Genomic DNA, 22,712 nt, shown 5'->3' with positions numbered 1-22,712 from the left:
CAAATGTGCGTGTGAACAATCCAGGGTATTTAAAATGAGAAAGGCTCCAGGGCTCAGGTGGTCACTAATGACGGAGGCCTCTCCTACTCTCCTCTCATTCCTTCCTGCTTCTCAATGAATATAGTTGTTCCCAGGCCAAAGGGTTCACAGAGTCCCGGCTGCAGGTCAAGAGATGACTGTCTAACAGGAAAACGAAACAAAATTTAAAAAAAAAGAACAATTACCATTTCTCAATGCTTCTGGAAGGAAAGTCACATTGCTGTATTTTCTGTTTTTCTATGGAGGAGGGGTCATGTGCCTCAGCCCACACATTAGCACATGAACTTGTTATTCCAGTAAAATGAGTCAGAGTTCTTCAAGAGGCAGATTCATGTAGTATTTCAGAGCAATGAGTCAGCATCTCTGGAGAAAGGTATGGTGTCATGTACTGAAGCACATCTCACCATGCACGTTCAGAGCAATCCCACAGCTAATAAGCCACAGGGATTTGAACTCAAGTCTTGGCAACTCATGGATCAGGTGTCTTTCATTACAGCGAGGCTGGAACCCTTGGGTCTGAGTTTAGGACTAGAAAGTGGCCTCAAGTCCGACCCAGGCTTGAATTCCGGCTTTCCTACAAGTTGGCTCTCTGACCCTAGGCAGATTTATATTCTCCCTATCCTCAGTTCCATGATTCCTAAGGTGGGAATAGGTGATACTATCTGTGTCATTGCATCATGAGAAGGGATAAAAAGCCCAAGTACATAAAGCGAGTAGCACAAGAAACAGCAAGGGAAACCCTTGCTTGAGCCAGCAATGTAGCAATGTTGAGGAAACACACACCACACCAAGATTTTAGTATCTTGTGTCCCATCGGTCAAGAACATTTTGAGCATGTCTCCTCAATTTGTGGAAACTCGTTTATGTAAAAACACATATTATTCTGTGCTTGTGGGTTACTTGATAAAACAGGTAAAATACAGCGAAACAAAAATATTTCAAATGAGTTTGCCCAGCATGTGGCTTTCCATGAGTATTCTGCAATATGTAAAGGTCTATCTGTCTATGACTAGGTGTGTTTTCAATGATTTTTACATAATTTTATGATATCTAAAAAGAGTTTGTTTGTGCTTGTATATCTGTGTATCAAATAGTCTATCCTTATCATCTTGATAATTTTGATTTTTCTTCACAGTTCATGCCTTATCAGATTGGTGTTCACTGTTTTTACTTTATAATATAAAGAGCTACTACTCCATGTCACCACTTTCTTATTCTTTTAAATCTGAAATATCATTATCATCCACAGTCCTCCGACTGAATATTTTGTGAGGGTTAGTTTAAGTAAAACTGGGTAATCCCTGTAACCCACTAACCTGGAACATTAGTAAACCCTGAAAGGGGAGGACCTTCACACAGTGCCATGCTGTTGTCCCCCTGGCACAGAGAGTCCCCAATCTCCACAAGAACCCTCCCACAGCTTGCTGCTGACAGTCTGATATGTGGCCCAGCTGCTGGGTTGAGCACCCATCTGCATGGTAAATGCTGGTAAAGATTAATCAATTTCCTTAGACCGAAAATCACATAAATGGTACCTGCAGATATTTTCCCCCAGAGCCCTGATGGGTCATCTTCAGCACTTTGAGTGCATGGGTGCCTTTTAGGATACGCTGGCTTTGGGGACCTTGCACTGCCCTTTGTGAAAGTCATCATGCTTTCAATCACTGACTCATAGACATTACCCAGTCACCTAGGGGTGAGGACTGTGCTGGGCATTAGGCCTACAGTGACATGGTCCCTGCCTCCTGGGAGTTCACATGTAGCTGTCTCCCACCACACTGGGTCCTGATTTATTCTTCCTGCAGATTATGACTCTGGTCACTGCCAGCCTTCTGGTGCCCTTTGGTTCATATATGCAGGAGAACTGGGAGTGTTGGGGCCACAGGCCCCAAGGTGGAGGAGAAGGCACTGCATCTCTTTCTTTCCACATTGCCAACATCAGCATGTCTGCTGCCAAGGAATCTGTATCTTCTCCATGGGTACTGCAGAGCCCCTTCCTTCCTGTACTCCACTGCCCTGGTAACTCACCCCACTATGGTCTCAACAGAACCATAGCACATGAGAACTGGGTGCTTCCCCTGCCCACTCAGAGGCCTGACAGTTGCCAATGCTACCTCCAGAGAGCAATCAGCAGAGTGTGCTGACTGGCATCTTGTCCTTGACACTCCAGGGAAGGGTCAAACCCATGAATGAGGTCTTTCTTGGCCGGCTACAGGGACCCCATTTTTCCCTACAGAAGCCCTTCACTTGCTTTCAGAAGTGACAATCAAATGTGAACTTTCATCATGTATTTATAGCTCTGCCTTAGAGAAAGAAAAGAAGTGATTAAAATGCTATTTTACAAAATATTTTGTTTTTAAAAAGCTTTCATTGTGTGGGCAAAAAGGAAAAAAAGAAAAGTCATTCTATTCATTGTGCTGTCTAGACTCTCAAACAAAGAGGGTTGCGTGTTGCAGATTAAGACTGTCCAGCTCCTGCCTGCTGACAGAAAGTACGAATTTAGTCTAGCTTCAAATAAACCCTTTTGAACAGAAATATATTGTGGGGGTGACTATATTTAGCATGTATCAGGATTTCCATAAGAAATTCCTATTGTTATGCTGTGGTAATTTGCAGATTTACTGCAGCCAGTGGATTCATGAAGTTTCAGTTTTGTGTTAATTATTGGCTGAAGTAGAAAACTCAGCAGTGCTGTGTGAGATGACAGCACTGATCCTCTGGCATTCTCCATAGAGTGCAGTGACCGCAGCAGCCCGCCTTCCAGGAGGGAGGAGGGGTCGCCCAGGCATGTGGACTGCCTGTGTAGTGGAACTTGTGTTAAGATAATGCGGTACCTCTGTGTTTTCCTCGCAACGATAAAGAACAATTTATGCCACCATAGAAAATTTTAAAAGACAAGTTGACAAGAAAAACAGCTTACCACACATGCTCTCAAACTTTTTAACATTTTAATACATTTTCTTTCATTATGGACATATAACCATGTTTAACAAGTTGCATTAAACAAATAAAAAATTGTGTAGCCCGATTCACACAATTCTGGCCACACAACTGAAAAATGGCTTTAGTTGTTACTCTACTGCCCCTTTCCCTTTCTGTAGTAAAGCCAGTTTTTCCTGACCCAGGTTAAAAGTTCTGGTAGTTCCATTAGGTGAGAACAAAGTCGCTTAAATAATCCACGTTTTATGGTCTTTTAAACTTATGAGACATAACAAAAATTTGGAAATTCAAACATCAAGAATATATATATATATATGAATATAATATAATATATATGAATATAATATATATGAATATTATGTATATATGAAAAGGTAAGACATCTGCTTTCTCTAGCTGGGTCTGCCACAAATGACAGGAGGTAGCTATGATTAGATTCTTCTATTTTGCAAATTCACTTCCTTTCCAACATACTAGCATTTTCCTTGCTCCCCTGAGGTGGTTGGGGGGCATGAGGGAAGACAGGTTAGGGGTCCAGAAAGTTCTTTCCTGAACAGCATTGTTATAAATGGACTTTATGCTCTCTAAGCCTGCTAGACCCAAAGAGCTAGCTCTTGGTCTCATAAGGCTCTGTCAGATTTTTTTGGACACCACTTCTGAAAACCTCTCACGGTATCTTTGTGCTTATTAATACCTTTCTTTATTCTAGCAAACTGTATAATCTCCTCTCAATTCCTCAGCAATCTATTGGTTTACATCCAGCTTCAGTAGCTGTCCATATTGGAGAAGAACTGAGTGCCCAGAACAGCCTTTCCGTCCATGGAAAACAACCATGCTTCTGGGAGCCTGAAGCCCTTGCTGGTGCTAGGTGATCCGAGGACATCTCCTTTTGCCAGCTGGAGCTGCCAGTCAGCATGTGTCTTCCTAGCAGGAGTTACCCACAGTGCACTGTGCGCTACAGCCTCAGGGACAGGCACCCAATTCTGTGTTGGTCTCAGTGAATCCCTGCAGCCATAACTCATGAAGGAAGAGACTTCCCTCCCACCTCACCCTGGAAGTAGGCCTGATGCACCATATGCCAGCAGCTTTCTTCTAGAACTCCATCTCTCTCTCTGACCTTCCATGTTGATGGAAGGTGTAAGAGTTGATTCATAGGTCCTAACTACCCTTGTACAAACTCTTCAGGTGGTCTGTTTCCAGCTCACTCTGGTGTCTTATATCTGTCATCTTTAGATCTCAGCCAAAACTTCCATTTTAACATTCTGTCACATGTGTGATCCTTCAGTTCCTTCGATCTGCTGACATTCCCTGAATGCATATGATATGCCAGATGCTGAGTTTGGCAGTCAAAATAATTATAACAATTCCTGCCGTAAGGAGCTCACAGTCTAGCTGGGGAGACTGATGTGTTAAGAAAAACTTATGGTGCCATGATACAAATGCTTTGGTAGATGGAAGCACAAGTTGCTGTAGGAACAAATAACTCCATCTAGGAGGGACACAAGTGGTAGGAATGAGTCAAGAAAAAAGAATTTCAGTGAGGTGGGTCCCTGACTAAAGTTTAATTTTGAAATAAGTTCTTTCTCAGAAACAAAATAGACTTTAAATTTTTTAAAATCTCTATTGCATTTGCTTCTCAGTAATTTATTTTTTTAAAACAAAGGTAATGTGAAGAAAGGAAGAGAGAATTCCTTGATGCCTGCCATTTGGCCACATGTGTGTTACATGGGAAGAAAAATAACATTTACAGAAGGTACATTTATGAAGACACTCCTGGAATGCCATGTTACCAGCAGAGCCATGCCCCAAGGGCATTTTCAGGATTCAGAGGGGGGAATCAGCTGAGAAAGAGGCAAAGACAGAATGAGAATGAGTGGCTGAGCTGATGACAGGGATTGCTGAGACTATCTCGTCTTTGCTTAAGGGGATTAAAAGGGATTGCTTTGGGGTTCAGATCTCAGTCCATGAAGGAACCTGTTCTGGCACCTGGCAGGATAAGCAGAGCCCTTACTGCAGCCCTAAGTGAAGCAGAAGCAACCTCCATGAAATGTGTTTGCCTGTTTTCCCCTTTGTAATCGGCTCCAGATAACCCTTCTGTACTTGTTGTCTTGTCTTTCTGGTTTGCATACCAGTAATTTCTCATCATTTTAAAAATCTCTCTACTCAAGGCTGCCATTTCTTTGTCCAATCAGTGTGCTTGCTATTGTTCCCATCTCGCATCTCCAAACAGTGCTTTCTCATCTGCTCAATGACAGTAGGAAACAGGTAACTAATTCTGACTGTTCATGCTGTCCTTGGGGAAAAGTGGCTACTACTTCCTAGCAGGAATGGAAATTTGTGTAAGTTGGCAGATGAAAAAGCTATCGAATTTCCTACACCTTACACAGTTATTGAAAAGAAGTACTTATCATACTGTTTCAATCAGAAGAAAAATCTTTTCCATTCTTTAGAGAGCATCTTGGTGAAAGGCCCAAGCAATCTTCCTCCCCTGCCTCCATGTGTATTCAGTGTTATGCTTGGTGTATTAAAGGTGCTCAATGCTTTATGAATAGTCTAGATGCGAGATTCAACAGTAAACAGACACAGCACGTCTTTGCCCTTATGTGACTTACAGTTTGGTTAGGGCCAGGAGAGAAAAGGGCAAATAATGAACACATAAACCAGTCAATCCTTGGGATGTCAGAAGGTAGCTAGTCATATACAGTTCAATCACTCTGTCATGGCAAGGTGGCAGAGATGCTCAGGGGAATGTGTAGATATGTTTCGAAAATACCCAAGGGGTTCTCATACCCTGGATGGCAATCAGCTTTTCCCATGTTTTTACTCCCCTCCAATTATATAAGTTTCTCTGGGACAAAGAGTATGTCTTCCACAAATCCGTATCCTTAACAGTGTCTGATACAAAGTGAGTAATTAATAAATGTGTGGAATAAGAAGTTGTGCATGTGACCCCAGAATGACTGTGTCCTTAAAAATAAGAGCTCAGGGCTGGGGATTTAGCTCAGTGGTTCTGGTGCCTGCCTGGCAACCACAAGGTCCTGAGTTCAATCCCTGGTACCAAAAAAAAAAAATAAAATAAAATAAAATAAAATAAAAAATAAGAGCTCAATAACCATTCCTATGGCACTGGCTATTCTGCTGAGTTCTGTTGTGCTATTGCTTGCAGTCTTCCCTAACGTGACTGGACTGCTGGACTCTAAAGTTTGGGTACACTCCACTCTGCCTAACTTTCTCATGGCCTTAACATTCATGGGCAGACTGCCAAGAAAACCTAACCCAAATAGAGCCTGGAGCCAGGACAATCTATGGTCAGTCTTGATGCAGTACACAGCATACCGTGTCCTCCCAGATGCTGTGACATGTCTTCTGCTTGAGGGCCCCAAGGTAAAGACAAAAATGTCCTGCAGTCACATTCCCGAGTCTGGGTCAGTTAGACTCAGCACAGAGGGCTCGTGTCTGTACGCACAGCCTCAGACACTTCTGGGACAAAAGCTGAAGGTGAAAAGAAGAGATTGTAACTAAGTCATCCTGAAGCATGGGTAACAAGTGGTTTCCCGTCAATCACTGTTCTCTGTAGTCAGGCACCCAGCGAACTCAGGGGCTGACTTTGCTCCTTCTTATGCCTCCTTGTCCAGGGAATGAGGAGGGGAAATTACTCCATCTGAGCCCGGGAAGCAGCCACAGAAGGGCTTTGTCTTCTGGCCAGTGTATCCCCTGAAGACCTCAAAACACAGCTATTTAATAAGCCCAGGATGTGTGGTCACAGATGTAACCTTAACCATTCATAGGGTTTTATTCTTACTGCCAGAGAAAAATAAGTTGAAAAACAAATGGGCTAACTGAATATCTTAAAGGGAAGTGAATTCTTGCCTGTCTTTGCTGTAGCTTTTCAACTCAGCTGTCCGCATTGTTTTCCATTTAACAGGAGGCCATGACAAGAATGAGTAAAGTTGGGAAAGTCATGTTCCCAAGACATGAAGATAAAAAGTAAGTTTGTATTTTTGACATGCACAGTACTAAAGATTGAGAACATAAATATGCATGCTGCTACAGATCTGGAATAAATTTGGAGTTTAACAAATCCTGTCCTTTTATTTAACAGTTGAGAAAACTAATTCCCAGAGAGATAGGTCACTGTTGTTTGCTTAAGATTCAGAGCTAGGTAGGGCCAGAGCTGAGGTCAATGCAAGCTGCTGAACTCTCAGGCCGTTGTTCTGTTTTCCTGACTCACTTGTAGCAAGTCTGGTCTTCTCTGCTCTAAAAAAAAAAAAAAAAAAAATGGAGATCTTTTGTATCTCACATAAAATGGACAGCATCTGTCCATTCTTTTACCTTTTGTATTGCTTGGCATTGAGGGCTACAAAACGACCCTGATCTGTGCTTTAATTCCAACTTGCCAAAATATTTATTTATTTAGCCCCTGCTAAATTCAAGACATTATGCTGAGCTCCAGGCAGGTTTTAGAGGGGAATAAGACATAATCAGATTTATGCACATAGATCACTACAGAACAAAGGAATAAGTATTTCCATTAAAAGTATTACCAGGTGACAAAGTAGCCTAAAGAGGAAAGAAACATGACCCTATAGGGGTGAGAGAAAGCATTTAGGAGTAGGTTAAGTCTCAGCTAACATTTAATGTTTAAAAGAAATGGCTATTCCAGCCAAGACAAGGAATAATATATGCAGAGTTATGAAAGTGGGAACAGCATGTTATATTGTTCCCACACATAAACAAGTCATAACTCCAAAGCACAGAGTGTGAGGTGGGGTGGCAGCAAGTGAGACAAAAGAAAATAGCTTACAAAGGGCTGTGCTAGCGACCTTGAACCTCATCCTACAGACAAAACTCAAGATTCTAAATTTTAAGCAGCGCACGGGTCAAATGCAGATTTCAGAAAATTCCACTTAGAGGGTTCATTCTGGGGGGGGTAAGGTTAGAAGTTGAAAGGCCAGACAGAAGGCTTTTAAGCTAACCACGTTAGAGATGAAAAAGACCTCTGTGAAGTCATCGGCAGTGAGTTTGAAGATGAAGGTTTCAGTTGTGCAAGAACCTTTGTAATTTAGGAAGGTATTTGAGGTTAAGACATAAAAGCAAATCCCACCACCTCATGTAATGGGCAGGCAAAGGTGCAGGTTAGACTGAGCATGTTCAGTATTTAACAGAGTTAGAAATGTCCACAGAAAACATAATCCAGTTTTTCCCATGTTCTTCTTTGTCTCTAAGTGGAGCCACTGCTAACTGAGGCCTGGAGGTGCATGCAGGCCCTCCTCCGGGGAGCTCAAGCAGGAGGCAGGGAGCTGGTGTCACCTCTGCTCCCCTGAGGGGGCTGGGGCATCCCTTGTTTTGTGAAATAGGAAACAGGCATCATTCTCTAACTCCCTCCTCGCCCTTTCAGGACTTTTGAGGGAAGTCTATTTTTCAGTTCTTTCAACCTAGAGTGTTGCTTTGGAAGGGATCTGGCTCCTTCCCGGCAGCTGATGGCTGTCCCGGAAAACCAAGAGGCAGGCAATCGCAATGCTGCAGCCCCACCTACCGGCGAACCGAAGATCCGCAGCTAGGATGCGGTGCTGGGGGCCTCACGTTCCTGGCTTCAGATCCCGTTAACTGTGTGGGACGTTTACTTGGGTCTATGCCGCAAAGAACCAACTGACTGAGTGGGGAAGAATTTAGGAGACAGGGAACTCAACTGACTTGGAAAGCCAAGGTTACATATAACCTAATCTGATGGTGATAGCTCAATCAGCAAATGTCTAGGACGACCCCAAATTTCATCCTTAGGCCCAGACCAAGTTTGTATGTGACTTTAGGACACTTACAAACATGTATTAAAATTGTGTCCTGAAGATGCTAACAATAAATTAAAAAGGCACGCACAGGATAGGAGAAAATATATGCAAATCATATATTTAATGAGGAATTCATATCCAGAATATATAAAGAACTCCTAAAACTCAGCAACAAAAGACTCCTCAGTAATACAATTCAAAAGTGCTTAAAGGGCTTGAGTGAATGTTTCTCTAAAGAGGACGTATTCACGCCAAGAAGCACATGACGGGTTGTTCAACATCACCGTTAGGGACAGGCCACTCAAAGCCACAGTGAGCTGCCACCTCACACGCCCTGGACGGGCACTGCAAAAACAGCTGCCTGCACACAGAGTAACAAGCGTGGCAGTCATGGGAAGAAATTGGAAAGTGTGTGGCAAAATGACAGAGCCGCTATGGGAAACACTAGGGTACAGCAGTTCTTCAAAAAGTAAATATAAAACTAACAGATGACCCAGCAATTCTGTACCTGGATAAATATGCAGAGAAACTGAAAGCAAAGTCTGGTGATATCTGCACATCCATGTCCACAGCAGCATTGTTGACAGTAGCTAAAACCATAAGAATAACCCAGGTGTCCCTTAGTGCATTCATATATGAGCAAACAATGATATACACATGCAGTGATTATTATTCAACCTTAAAAAGGAAGGAAATTCTAGCATATGCTCATAATGTGAGTGAACCTTAAGGTTTATGTCAAGTGAAATAAGATAATCACAAACATTCAAATACTGTATTGTCCACCTGTCTAAAAAATAAGGCCAGTGAATAAAGTTGCTGCAAAGTTTTTAAAACAGGAAATATTCAAGTATATGAGAAGCATTCTGCCCTTAGCCTCCTTCTAGCAGTTTTGAGATTTCAGTATCAGGAATCTATCTCATATAATGAATGAATAACTCTACATTGTATTGCCAAGAGCACCAGTAAAAGCAGAAGATTGTCCCTAAAAATAGATACATTATTAACAATTCGAGGGCTCATAGAGTAAGTTTTGCAGTATCCATATGTATCAGATCAATGATATCAAAATGTTAATTATTTAAAAGTAGTAACTAGCACTTCTATCACTTACTATGAGTCAGCATTGTTCTACATGCTTTTCATGTATTGCTTCATTTAATGCACCCAACAGTTCTACTGAAGTAGATCCTATAATTATCCCCTGTTACAGATGAGGAAATTCTGGCACAGATAGGTTCAGTACCATGTCCAAGGTCACACAGCTGGTCCTGGGCCACACCGGGATCCAAATCCTGGCCGCAGAGCCCCTCTCTTAGCTGTGAGTTTGGCTCCATCATGGCTGAATGCATCCAGAATGCCTAAGGTAGAAATGTGTGAGAAGTAGTCCTGTGCATAGCTGAAGTCACTCTTCCAACCTCTCTGCCCTAATTCACAAGCTTACATCACAGCTCCCTCAGGCTAAACTGGCTTCATCTCTTCAGCTCCCCAGCAGGAGAGTCAGGACAAAGCTACAAAGTACCCAGTATCATTTGTCTGGCTGCTGTTTATCCCTTTCAGGACTCTGATGCCAGAGCAGTTACAGCTGGCCTGCCCTCTGATTTGAGGACATCAGCAGTTCTCACAGGTCTCACCTTAAGGGTCAGCAGAAGGGGACAGGCAGGTGCCTGGAGGGGAGGGTCCAGCGACAGGAAAGGCACTATGTCCCATTTCTATGGGCTTTTACTCCTGGATAAAGCAGTCTGCCCAGGACTTCTAGTCTTGTGCCTGGTCAGACTATGGTTGTAACCTGTGCCAGTCATATAGGAAAAATGGATTGAAGATGGGAGTGTGGAAAGGTCTATACTAAGCCCAGGCCTTTTAGTGCATAGTGGAAGCTTTGAAGTCAGACCATTCTGAGTTTGAATTCTGGTTCCACTAGTTTTTAACTATACTACTTTGGATATATGTGTGTGAGAGAAAATGCCTTTATCTCAAAAATGGACCTAATAGCGCTTCTGGTAGCTTATAGGTAAAGGGTTTGAAGCATGAAAGTCCACTGCCCAAGAGGGTGTGAGCATTCAAAACCTGGGAGGTATGGGCATGATTAAAACTAAACGGAAGGAGAAGCCACGTGGCAGTTTTGCTTTGAGATTGCTCAACATATTTATCCTTCTCCCACAGATATTATGACAAGAAATACCAAGTATTCCGGAAGCTGGTTGAACACCAGAAAGAATATTCAGCGATCATGAATGGGGACTGAACAGGGACTCCAGGTGCTGACACTGGAAGGTTCTGTCATTGTATTTGAGACCTCCTTCCTTTCATCTTATATTCAAGACTCTTTAGGTATCATTTCCTTATTTCTGCTTTGTCTCCTAATAAAAAAAGAACTTAGACACATGCAACTAGAACTAGAGTCTTCCATTTCAAAATGCCACTATTATTTACTCAGCAGTTTCTATACAGGAACTACCATTGGTACCAGAAGTTTCTCATAAAGTCACAGGAATGCGTCTTCCTCACTTTTTCATCGCTGAGACACAATATCCAACACTTGCAACTTAAAGAGAGGTTTGCTTTGGCTCATGGTCAGCTGGCTCCAAGGCAAAAGCAGCATGTTGGAAGGGTCCAGTGGAGGAAAGGTGCTCATCCCATAGGAGTCAGGAAGCAGAGAGAGAAGGGAGGAGCTGGGGGGAGATGCACCCTTCCGGGTCATGTACCCAGCAACCTGTCTCCCCCATCCAGGCCCTACCTCCTAAGAGGAAGCAAGCTATCCTGCTCCTGTGGTCCAGTCCTCTTCCAAAAGCCCCCAAGCATTTGAAGCCTTGGGGTCCAGTCTCGATATCAACCATAACAGATCTCATATAAGACGAGACCTTGGTGATGATTCGATCCAGGGGGGACTTGTGCTTGTTACTAGATTGTGTTGGCCATGAAATGAAAGGCTTGAACTGCTGTAAGTAAGACATCTAATGTTTATTCTGTGTCCTTTATGGCACTTCTCTTCCTGGACAGGATGCACTTAGGGCTGGACATTGCATTTAGGTGCAAAATCATCATTTTGCAATCACCATATTAAAGAGAGGCACAGGCGAGAATCATTGATGAATCCAGGAGGAAATCTGATGAGTAACAGGATACATGCATGGTTTTAAGATATTTCTTCACAGACTGTTCATTAGTTATAAGAGGAAAAGAATGTTAACTTCACAGGGAAGAAACAAGACAAGGTCTTGATTGAATGATCAGAATTAACTTCACATGGCCAGATGGACATCATGTGCCACCAGACACTATGGCTAAAAAGTTTTTGAGGTAGACAAATGTTTGGAAAACTGTAGTTACTTTAGGAGACAGTAGAGCAAACACATGGCACACAGAGCCTTACACATGCATACACACACATCATTTAAGACCCAAGAGTTAGTGGCTATTGTTGATTCTAGAGCTGTCATAGCACAAATGGGTAAGGCTAGAGGACACAAGGAAACTTCAGCAAGTAGAAAAGAAAAATCCAATGCAACTCAGTCAATGAACATCCTTTGGAGTACTTGCTGTGTGCCAGGTATTATGCTGAGCACAGGGCTGTGGGAATAAAACAAAACACAGACCCTGCCCTCAGGGAGCTCCTAGTCTAATGAGATGCAGACAGGTAAATCAAGCACAGTGCACTGTGCGACGTGCTCCAGTGAAAGAGCACTGTGAGGAGTGCTGCGTGGAGCACTCAGGAAAGGAAGGAGAGGGGTTTGGCAGGTGGGATGAAAAGCAGTGTGGTGTGATGGCTGTGAGCACTGGCTTGGGAGCTCAGTTCTGGATTTACTACCTGTGTGACTTGGAGAGCGAGCGTTCCCTAGCATTTGTGAGTCTCAATCTCCTCATTTTTATATAAAATATTATTAATACCTACTTTAGGATTGTAATGAGGATGAAATGAGTTGATACACATAAAGCAGTTAGCTCAATTGCCTGGACCATGCCCCCTTGTTACAGGGCCTGGCTCCTGGAAGATGCTCAGAATAATAATAGTAGTAAACACCGAGCAGGAAGATGACATGCAGTTGTGAAGGCCAGCTGTGTAACAGCACCGTACTGTATGGTAAGAATACAGAGATCTTAGGCATGGCCCAGGATGAGTGTGGGTGCGTGCATCTGACCCACCAGGACTGACAGCAGGAAGAAGCCCAGTTCATTTGGAACCTGGACGCCAGCCAGACCTTGGGCTGGGTGAACAGAGACTGGGAGCATCCTAGAGGAGAGCTGAGAATAGCAGGATGTGAGCAAGACGTAGGCTCAAAGCTGATGAGTTTCTGACCCAGAAGCTGGGGCAGGCCTGGGCCAGCTCACAGAATGGGTCAGTGAATGCAATAGCTATTTGTGGTTAGGAAAAAGGCAGAGACCAACTATTTGCAAAGTCCTTCCTGTTTTTTCTCTTCAATTCTTAGTGTTACATTGTAAGATAGGTAGCATTCACCTCACAATCCAGTTGAGAAAGCTAAAGTTCAGAAAAGATAAAATGGCTTGGCCAGTGGTAGTGGAGGTGGGATTGAAACCCACTGCTGTCTGGGTACAAAGCCCAGCTGCCCCACCTCCTGCTCACTGGTTCTGAGTCTCATGCTGTGAGTGACCAGCCTGCATGCTGCGCATTATATGAGATAACTCATAGGCAAACCGAGCCTGACCTTGGCTTCTCACTGCTTTAGAAGAAGGCAAACACATACAAATGAGGTGAGGAACAGGCCAACATGGGGATACCTTTGACATCTCCAAAAAGGCACAGCTAGATGGAAGGGAGAGGAACAGAAAGGCCTTGGCATGTTGCTTCGCCTGTGAGCCTCGGTCTCACCCCCTGGGGGGCAGTGCCTTCAGGTAGCAGGTTCGCTACTACGCTAATATCATTTCTATAGAATTGTCTTTGTGCCTTCTGTCCAGGTTAATCTTGAGAAAATCATTCTGGTCCCTGCTAAAAAGCTAGTGCTTTAGGAAAAATGTCAAAATTTCTGTATAGATCTCTACAAGCATGTGTAACTGAATGACAAAATTGGTGGTGTTTGTTTGTTTGAAATAGTGCCTGTCTATGTAGTTCAGGCTGGCCTTGAACCCACTACATAGCCCAAGCTGGCCTCAAACTTGTGAAGATCCTCCTGCCTCAGCCACCCAAGTGCTAGGATTACAGGTATTCACCACCACACCTAGCAAAGTGTATTAGGTTTTATGAAGAAGAGCTACCGTGTGGCCAGAGTGTTTATGGAATTTTTATTTTGTTGCCTACTGAAAGCTCTTCTTTCAAATTGAAGCCAGCCTTGCCCAGCAAATCATTTTGCCAAGGAACACAACAAGTTTTTAACTTTGACCAAAAAAATACTTCCCATATGTGAAGAATATATGACGTGTGATTTAAAAATGTAGTGAATGTGTAATTTTTAATTTATCATAGTAAAAGATACATTGCCATTAATCCCCTTAAAATAATTGCCATCACTTCATACACAATTATCCATCCTCCTTGCCACTTGTTGGAGTCCTGTTTTTGGCCTTTATGAGATGTGATAAAAAAAAAATGCAGTGACTTCTGCTGCCAAATGCCACCCAACAGAAAGGCGACTGGTCAAAACACGACCGTGTGTTCTCATCCACCTTATTCTCCAGCCCTTCTGGCACCGTACGACTTGTGGCTCTTGTATTAAGTCCAAATGTTCACAAAAGGCATATGTTTTGAGTCAATTCAGGACATTAAGGCAGCCACAACAGTACAACTAAAGACACTCAAGAAAGAGTGTTACACCCAGCGAGAAAGAACCAACCAGAGACCGATATTAAATCCACACAGGAGTTTATTACTGGCCTGGACCTGAGCCAAGCATCGGACTCAAGCCCCGACTGGGGGGAGACAAACTTGTTTTATACACCTTTGAGGCCAACAGTTTCTAGGCCCCCCTATGGGACAGAACTAGCAAAGCAAGCAAAAGGAACAGAAGCAGAACATCCTGCCATTAGAACATTTGTAAAACAATAGTTGATTAATTGTTGTTTCTAAAGAGACTTTCTAAGGGGAGGAGGTTTCTAAACTTCCTCCTTCTAAGTTCATCTAAAGGGCAGGCAGGTGGGTCATCCAGCAGCAATATGGAGTCTGTTTTGCCAACTAGGGTCCTTCAAAGAGGACTCCCAGAGCTGCTTCAGAAAGGGGTAAGAATGATGGGATAACTGTATTCAAACTGAGGGGGAGGATTTAGAGGGGGTTAATAGCAAAGTGTCTTTTACTGTAAAAACTTTTTTTAATTTAGACATTCATTGTAGTTTTTATCATACATCATAAATGCAGCTTTCAGAAGAGCCAAAGGGAACAAATGCCAGGGGAAGGAAATGAGTAAGAAAGGACGAGGGTGCCAGAAAGTGTGATGTGTCCCAGACATGCAGAGATACCCAGTGCTTGGCTGGAGTTCAGATGTTCAGAGAAAAAGGATGGCCTCTCCTGCAATATATTTAGAGCAGTGCTGGCGAACCTATGGCACACGTGCTGCAGTGGGCACACAGAGCCCTCTCTGTCAGCACCCGAGCCAAATCACCCCAGCATTGCCCCAGCAGCTGAACATTGGCTATTCAGGTTTAATTGCTGTGTTGGCACTTTACAATGAATAAGTGGGTTTGGGGTTGCAGTTTGGGCACTCAGTCTCTAAAAGGTTTGCCATCACTGATTTAGAGCATAGTTACGCTGTTGCCATCTGAATTGGGGAGTCTCAAGGGCGGCCATAAAAGTATCATAAGACGTCCCTGGAAACCCTGCTTTGAAGAGGTACCAAAGGAGCACATGAGGGTAACAAGCTTCCACAGTTAGTTAGGCTTTAAAGATAACTTGATCTGCTGTTTCTCACTGGCCTGAGGATAGTCAAATCATCCTGTTTACTTATCTGTACTTTGGCCACTGGCCTGTGCGTTGCTGAGGAGCAGATTCTTAGGGTCTGTATACTTTGTACCTAAACAGTTCCGGGCATATAATGAGTGTCCAATAAACAAATAAATACTGTACATAAACTCCAGACATTTTCCTGCAGAAAAAAGATGAGCAGAACTAAAATATCTCAAACATCTCCCTTTGAGGTCAAGCATTCTATGCATATTTTAATGTGCCTTAATTTAAGCAAGTGTGAAAAACTTTAAAATGTGGCATGATTGGTAAGGTGTTACAAAAATCGTACTGCATTCCTAATGACTTGCTTGTGCTTTTTTATTTTGCACCCAGACACAAACCAGACAAAGAACCGTACAACTTCAGTTTGGTTTTTAGTTCAAGCTCAGAAACAGTGCAAATTTTCATGTTGTTACAAACCATTTCCTGCATAATGCTTAATGGCAAACCAATTATGTCCTAGTCCAGAAATTCACCGGGGCTGCATGCAAATACACTTAGAATCCAGGGCATAGTTACAAATAATTACCATCAAAGAACTTAAAATGAAGGGCACTATTGCTAAATGAGAAACTAATGACTGAGCAGAACTGCATAATATAATTATGCTTACAATGGGCTTCTGCTGAGTGATGGAAGAGCCTGTGTGCAACTGCATGTCTCCACGAAGACACTTAACTGCCACTGACAGCAGTATGACGGAAGCTGATATACACAAAGCTCTCTTTCCTTTTGTGATTTCCAGAAGGAAAACTTAAAAAGAAAAGTACATTAAAAAGAAAAAAAAGGTGCTTCACCCAGGAATATTCTGAGTATTTGAAAAGTCTATTAAACTGGTACTGCTAAAATAACTTAAGTAAAAACAAAGACTTCTGCTAATAAATTCAGGCTTCTCAATTTAACCTTAACTTGCCCCTTAATTATGTGCTCAATTTCCGTTATACATTGAAGATCATTTCAAATTACTATTAGCATAAATGTTTCTAAAGACCTAATAAATTTTATTTGCTTAAGTCGTGCCTTAAGCCTTGATTAGAAGTATTTCCTTATTAAAATCTAGAGCGACCCTACCTCCCTATTCTACAGTTTCAATACACTGTTGAATTGCAAATGTTTTACTCATTGATGTCTGTTATCTAGGCACAGTCATGTCCAATGATGCCTTCCCCTGGAGTTATCTCTGCAGTATTCATCCTCACTGCACTTCCATTCTCTCTTCCATTCCTCCTAGGACATGGAAGAGGCAGGCCTCACAAAGCCAGCCCCACTTGCTGCAATCAGAACTCCAAGAGTCTTAGTAACTAGCCCGAGACTGAGTAGCTAGGGCACAGAAACAAGACCATTTTGCTGCTTCTCCTGAAATAATTCATGTAGCTTATTTGTGCAACAGAAAATGATTGATTATTTGCTCACTGCTCTCTCTTCTGTACTTCCCTTTGTTAACAGGTATAAATATCCAGGAGGCCCTTTCTGGTGCTCACTGATTGATCAAAGTACTGTGTTATTTCCACTGGCAAGCAGAGGTAAAGTAAGAAAGCCTTAGGTCATGAATTGTTACCTCTTGCCTTCGAATCACAGCCTCGCTACTTACTAATCTACATGGTATGTGAATTCACACAAGCCAGTTAATTTGTTAATCTCTGTATCATATCTATAAAGTGGGAGAAAAGAAAATCTGCCTCATGGCTAATATGAGGAATCAGTGAGACTCTATGTGAAGTGCGTGACATAAAGCAGAAATATGACAAATATCAATTTGTCTCCTGGACCAATCCATATTTATTTTATGGAATCCTAGAAGCATAGTTTCCAGTCAAATTAGACAACTTTATATCTGGTTTCTATAGGTAAAATGTCCACGTTACATCAACAACCAACCCTTCCGATGTCAAGAGTGCTACGGTATCCCTGTGTTGTGGTTCAGATCAAGAATGACCCCCAGGGCTGGGGATTTAGCTCAGTAGTGCCATGCCTGCCTTGCAAGTGCAAGGTCCTGAGTTTGATCCCCAGTACTGGGGAAAAAAAAGAATGACCCCCAAACTCTCATCCGCAGAGAGGTTGGGCTTTTGAAAAGTGACTGGATGTATGGGCTGTCCCTGAATGTGCTGTTAGGAGGTGAGGCCTGGTCAGAGGGTTGGGTCACTGTAGGTGTGAGCCTAGAAGGGGAGATGCCCCTCCTGGCCCCTCCTGGCCCCTCCTGGCCCCTCCTGGCCCCTCCTTTCTTCTGGCTGCCATGAGGCAAGGAGCCTTCTTCTGCTTAGGCCCTTTGTCTTAGGTACTTTTCTCGTTGCTGAGACAAAGTACCTGACACCTCAAAATAAAGGAGGAAAGGTTTATTTTGGCTCATAGTTTGTAGGCATTTCAGTCCATAATTGGGCAGCTTCAAGGCAGGGTGGTCTGGCAGAGGGGCATCGCAGAGCGGAAGACAAGCAGCAGCAGTGACAAGAGAGACGCCTCTTTCTGTCCCTTCTGTCTTATCCGGGCTACCAGCCCTTAGGGTAGGTTGCACTCAAACCCTAATCCTACCATTACACCATGAATCAGTCCCAGTGTCACTCTGGATCCAGGCACCTCCGAAAGGCTCCGCTTATGACCGTATGAGGCTTTGGGGGAACACCTAGACACAAGCCATAATACCTTTCCACCATGCAGCGTCTGTGTTTGAGCCTGCCGAACATGGACTGGAACTTCTGAAACATGGGGCAGACTAAACCTCTCTCCCTTTAAGAGCCTGGTGTTTGTCCCAGTGACAAGGAAATAAGACACTCTGTCAAAGTGTAAAGGGGCAAGCATCAGACTTAGGATGGGAAAGACACGAACAGAGAACTAACACCCACAGAAGCCTTACAGCAGGCACCAGGTGGGTGACAGGGCAGCTGAGGGCTGCTACTCACAGGGCAGTGAGTAGTCCAGGGTCGATGGTATTGGAGGTGAGCCCAGAAGTCTCCTGTGGAAATGAATGCTGGAACGTGGCTAGCCCTGCTTTTCTCAACTCTGAAGCTTCAGGCACCGAAAGTTTTCTTGCAGACTCAGCTCTATCCCATCCTGGAGCTGACCCAGGCTGACTCAGGCAGTGTCTGTCTAGTTCATACCAGCCCCAGCCCTTCCCACTGTGGGTCTAGAAGTAGTCTGTCACTATACCCTAAGCCCTCAGGGCCTCACCAAATCACAGCCTTCTCCCCTAAACACAAACATGTTTACCTAATTTTGCTTGAATCCTTGAAATTGCCACCCTGTCCTTACACTAAGCACAAAAGAAGATAAATATTGACTCCTGTCCCATGGTTCACTGCATCATTCCCAAGCCACTGGCAGGGGTGCAATTCTCACATAACATTTCATCTTACCCCCATCCCTGCTGGGCTTACAGCCATTGTCTTTCATTTCCAGCCTCTCTACTGCCTTCAAGTTTGACTTTTGAACTGTCTCACTGGGGTGAACGTTGGCTTGCCTTCAAACACAGGTTAAATGCTCCTTCCTGCTATTCTGACTTATAGATCGTCTCTTCCCCATTCCAACTGACCCACCAAACCCATCTGAAGTTAGGCCATATGGAAGGCTTATCTGCCTAAACTCAGCGACAGGAATATACTTGGCAAACAGAATGGGAGCGAGTATATGATTCGCCCTCTAGTTTCCCTGCTGGGATTGATGTTGTGAGAAAGTCTACCTAAAGGAGACCTAAATCCGTTATCTAGCTCTTACCAGCACTCTCCACCCTTCTCTAGCTTGCCACCAATTGTGATAGCGATGGTGTTTCATTCTTTGGCCAACTTGTGTTTGAGGGATCTTCTCACCCCTTCTGTTAAATAAGCTATTTCTGGCCAAGTCTTTGATTGTCAGTGTAAAAATCCTCAGAACTTTCTTTTCTCTTGCACAACACCCAGTAGTGATCTAGATGGGGATTCTCCTCAGCCTGGGTGCCTGGTAAAGGGTGACTGAGCAGAGCTCTCACCAACCTACATGAAGCTAGAGTGATGTACACTCCATTGTTGTTGAAGCTTCTGAGATTTCATGTTTATTTCTTCTTTTGCATAATCTACCCTGTCCTAACTAGTATACTTCATAACTATCATACCTCAGACTACTAGGTCCGCCTTGCCCCTTACCAAGGGCCAATTTGCCATGAGCAGAATCTGTGGCTCAGCTTGCTTGGGGCAAGTCTCCTAGCTAAGCTAAAACTGATCCCAGCCCTGAATGACTCTCATGCTGGCTTTCCCAACAAGCATATATTGAGCCCTCACTATCACAAGAAGCCCCGGAAGGCAGGCTTTTATTCTATCACAGAGCTTTCTGAGAGAATGTTCGTCAATAGGAATGGTGTTTAGCCACAAGTGATAAAGCATCAATGCATGAGAAGACCTTCTCTACAGCCATTCTTCAATCAAGGACAGCCTCCTAGAAGCCTTCCCATATGTAGCATTGACCAGATTCTGCACTGCAGGCCTGCCACTAGGATGCCCTGGTTGGCATGTAAAGCTCAAGGTTCATTCCCTGTGACTGGGGATACACCCATGCCAGTGAAATCATGGCCTTGCCATGAGGGAGAAGGGAATGGTTGCTGTGTGGGCAATCAACAGTATTTGCCAGAATAGCACTATCTTCTACTTGAAGAAAGAGCTGTGGCTGTCTAAGTGAGAAACCCAGGGCTACGTAAGTTTTGTTATTGGACTGGGGTGTAGCTCAGTGACAGAGCAGTTGCTTGGCATTCATGAGGCCCTGATTTTGATCTCCACCATGAAAGAGAAGGTTTTGTTACTATAGATATCATTAAATAATCTCATAATAATATGTTCATATGCACTGTGAATCTCCAAGAGAGAAACAAGCTATGAAGCATCTCCCAAGTTTTGCTCAGATCATTTTATCGTACTCATTAGAACTATCATAGCAATTTCAATCCTAACCAAAAGTTCATAATGTTCTCCCTTGAGCCATATGAATGTGTTCCTTACATGTTATCGTAACAGAAAGCTTATTTAGCAAATAATTGGCTAGTGTATATGAATTTGGTTGTTTCTCCGAATGTAAAACAAAAGGATATTTACTATTATATGAATGAATGGCTTCTTTTTCATTAAGTTTATAGGTACATTTTAGATATACAATATGATGACATTCATCATTGGGAATTTATAACTTTATATGATGTATCTTGGTTCTTAATTTTTCCCCCTTCCCCTGCCCTCTCTTCAACCCCTCCATCCTTCCCTATTTACAAAGACTTTGTTTCCATTTTTCTCTCATCTCATATTTATTCCTTTCCCTTCCTTTCCTTTCCTTTCCTTTTCACTTCCCTTTCCCCTTTGGAGCTTTTCTTTCTGTTTTACATTATCTATTATACATTTTGATCCTTATTTACACTTTCAGTTTCTCACACCCGAGAAACTATTCGGGATTTACACATGTGTGTCCTATTTATTTCATTTAAGAGTATGGCCTCAATGTGATATCAGTGATTGTCTTACAGATGAATATTATTAATTATCTATGCCTAAACTAATAATTTAAAATAGACTCGAAAAAGACCTCTATTTAGAAATATAAGAACTTTTCAATTAAATTAAATTGTCGTTTTGAGGCAGGAGATACTGTGAAAGACATCTTGGGCATAGGCTCACACTAGACATGATGGTTTCTGGCTTTTGGAGACTACAAGAGCATCTTGCTCTCACCATATTTCCTTTTTTTTTTTTTTTGATGTCTTAACTTTTTATTGGTTATAATAGAATCAATGTGGTTTTTTTGTTAATTTTTTATTGGTACATTTTAGGTATACAACACAATTACATTTCTCATTGGGAATTGTACCTTTACATAATGCATCTTGGTTCCTATTTTTTCCCCATTCCTAGCCCTCCCTTCACGCCCTCCACCCTTCCCTATTTACAAAGACTTTATTTCCATTTTTTCCATTTCTCAGCATTTTTCCTTTCCCTTCTTTCCTTTCCCCTGCCCCTCCTACTACCCCTACCCCTTTGGACCTTTTCTTCCTATTTTGCATTATTGATTATTCATTCTAATCATTGGTACATTTTAGGCAGACAATATAATGACATTCATCATTGGAAATTTGCACCTTTACATAATCTCTCCTGGTTCTTATTTTTCATCCTTACCTAGCCCTCCCTTCAACCCCTCCAGTCCTCCCTATTTACAAAGATTTTGTTCCTATTTTTCCATTTTCTCATATTAATTCCATACTCTTCTTTCCTTTCCCCTACCCCTCCCACTTCCTTCCCCTTTGCCCCTTTTCTTCCTATTTCACATTACCTATTATATATTTTAGTCCTTGTTTACACTTTCAGTTTCTCACACCAGAGAAACTATTTGGTATTTATACATGTATGTCCTATTTATTTCACTTAAGAGTATGGCCTCAATGTGCCTCCACTTGGCTATAAATGTCTCTAATTTCTCATTTTTTATGGCTGAGTAGTACTCCATTTTATTAAAAAACCACATTTTTTTTATCCAGTCTCTAGTTGATGGACATTTGGGCTGTTTCCAAGTTTTAGCTATCACAAACTGTGCTGCTATGAACATGGGTGCACATATATCACTGTGGTATGATTCTTTTAATTCTTTGGGGAAGGTGCCCAGCAGGGGAATAGTGGGGTCAAATGGGACTTCCAGTCCTAGTTCTTTGAAGAATCTCCATACAGATTTCCACAGTGGTTGCACCAGTCTACACTCCCACCAGCAGTGGAGCAGGGTTCCTCTTTCTCCACAGCCCCGCCAGCATTTGTTATTGGTTGATTTCATGATAGCAGCCGTTCTTCCTGGAGTGAGGTAGAATCTCAGCATTGTTTTCATTTGAATCTCTCGAATAACCAGTGATGTTGAACATTTTTTCATGTATTTATTTGCTATTTCTACTTCTTTGTCTGAGAAATGTCTGTTCATTTCAGATGCCCATTTTTCGATTGGGTCTTTAAATTTAGGAGGTCTGTTCTTTTTAAGTTCTTTATAGATTTGAGATAGTAGACCTTTGTCTGAGGAAGAGCAGGTGAAGATTTAGAAGAGACCCAGAATATCAAAAGCAATTCTAGGTA

General features: G+C 42.7%; 1 protein-coding gene across 16 annotated transcripts in view; it reads left to right on the top strand.

The window, feature by feature from the left end:
- Positions 1-22,712, top strand: part of Fggy (FGGY carbohydrate kinase domain containing) — a 479,381-nt gene that overhangs the window by 421,001 nt on the left and 35,668 nt on the right. For 13 of the 16 annotated variants that reach the window (XM_087214470.1, XM_087214469.1, XM_087214473.1 and 10 more), the window contains 2 exons: positions 6,905-6,966; positions 10,932-11,153. In XM_087214470.1, the coding sequence (XP_087070596.1) occupies positions 6,905-6,966; positions 10,932-11,013 (144 nt within the window). In that variant the 3' untranslated portion in view covers positions 11,014-11,153. Of the gene's footprint in view, positions 1-6,904; positions 6,967-10,931; positions 11,154-22,712 lie in introns of those variants that run through there. The other 3 variants (XR_015452489.1, XR_015452488.1, XR_015452490.1) reach the window with 2 other exon arrangements.

The sequence above is a fragment of the Heterocephalus glaber genome, unplaced genomic scaffold, assembly GCF_053883595.1.
Source record: "Heterocephalus glaber isolate CG9 unplaced genomic scaffold, H.glaber_assembly_v1.0 deba00001447, whole genome shotgun sequence".
Classification (NCBI taxonomy): Eukaryota; Metazoa; Chordata; class Mammalia; order Rodentia; family Bathyergidae; genus Heterocephalus; species Heterocephalus glaber.
This window is presented reverse-complemented; position numbering and strand designations above follow the sequence as displayed.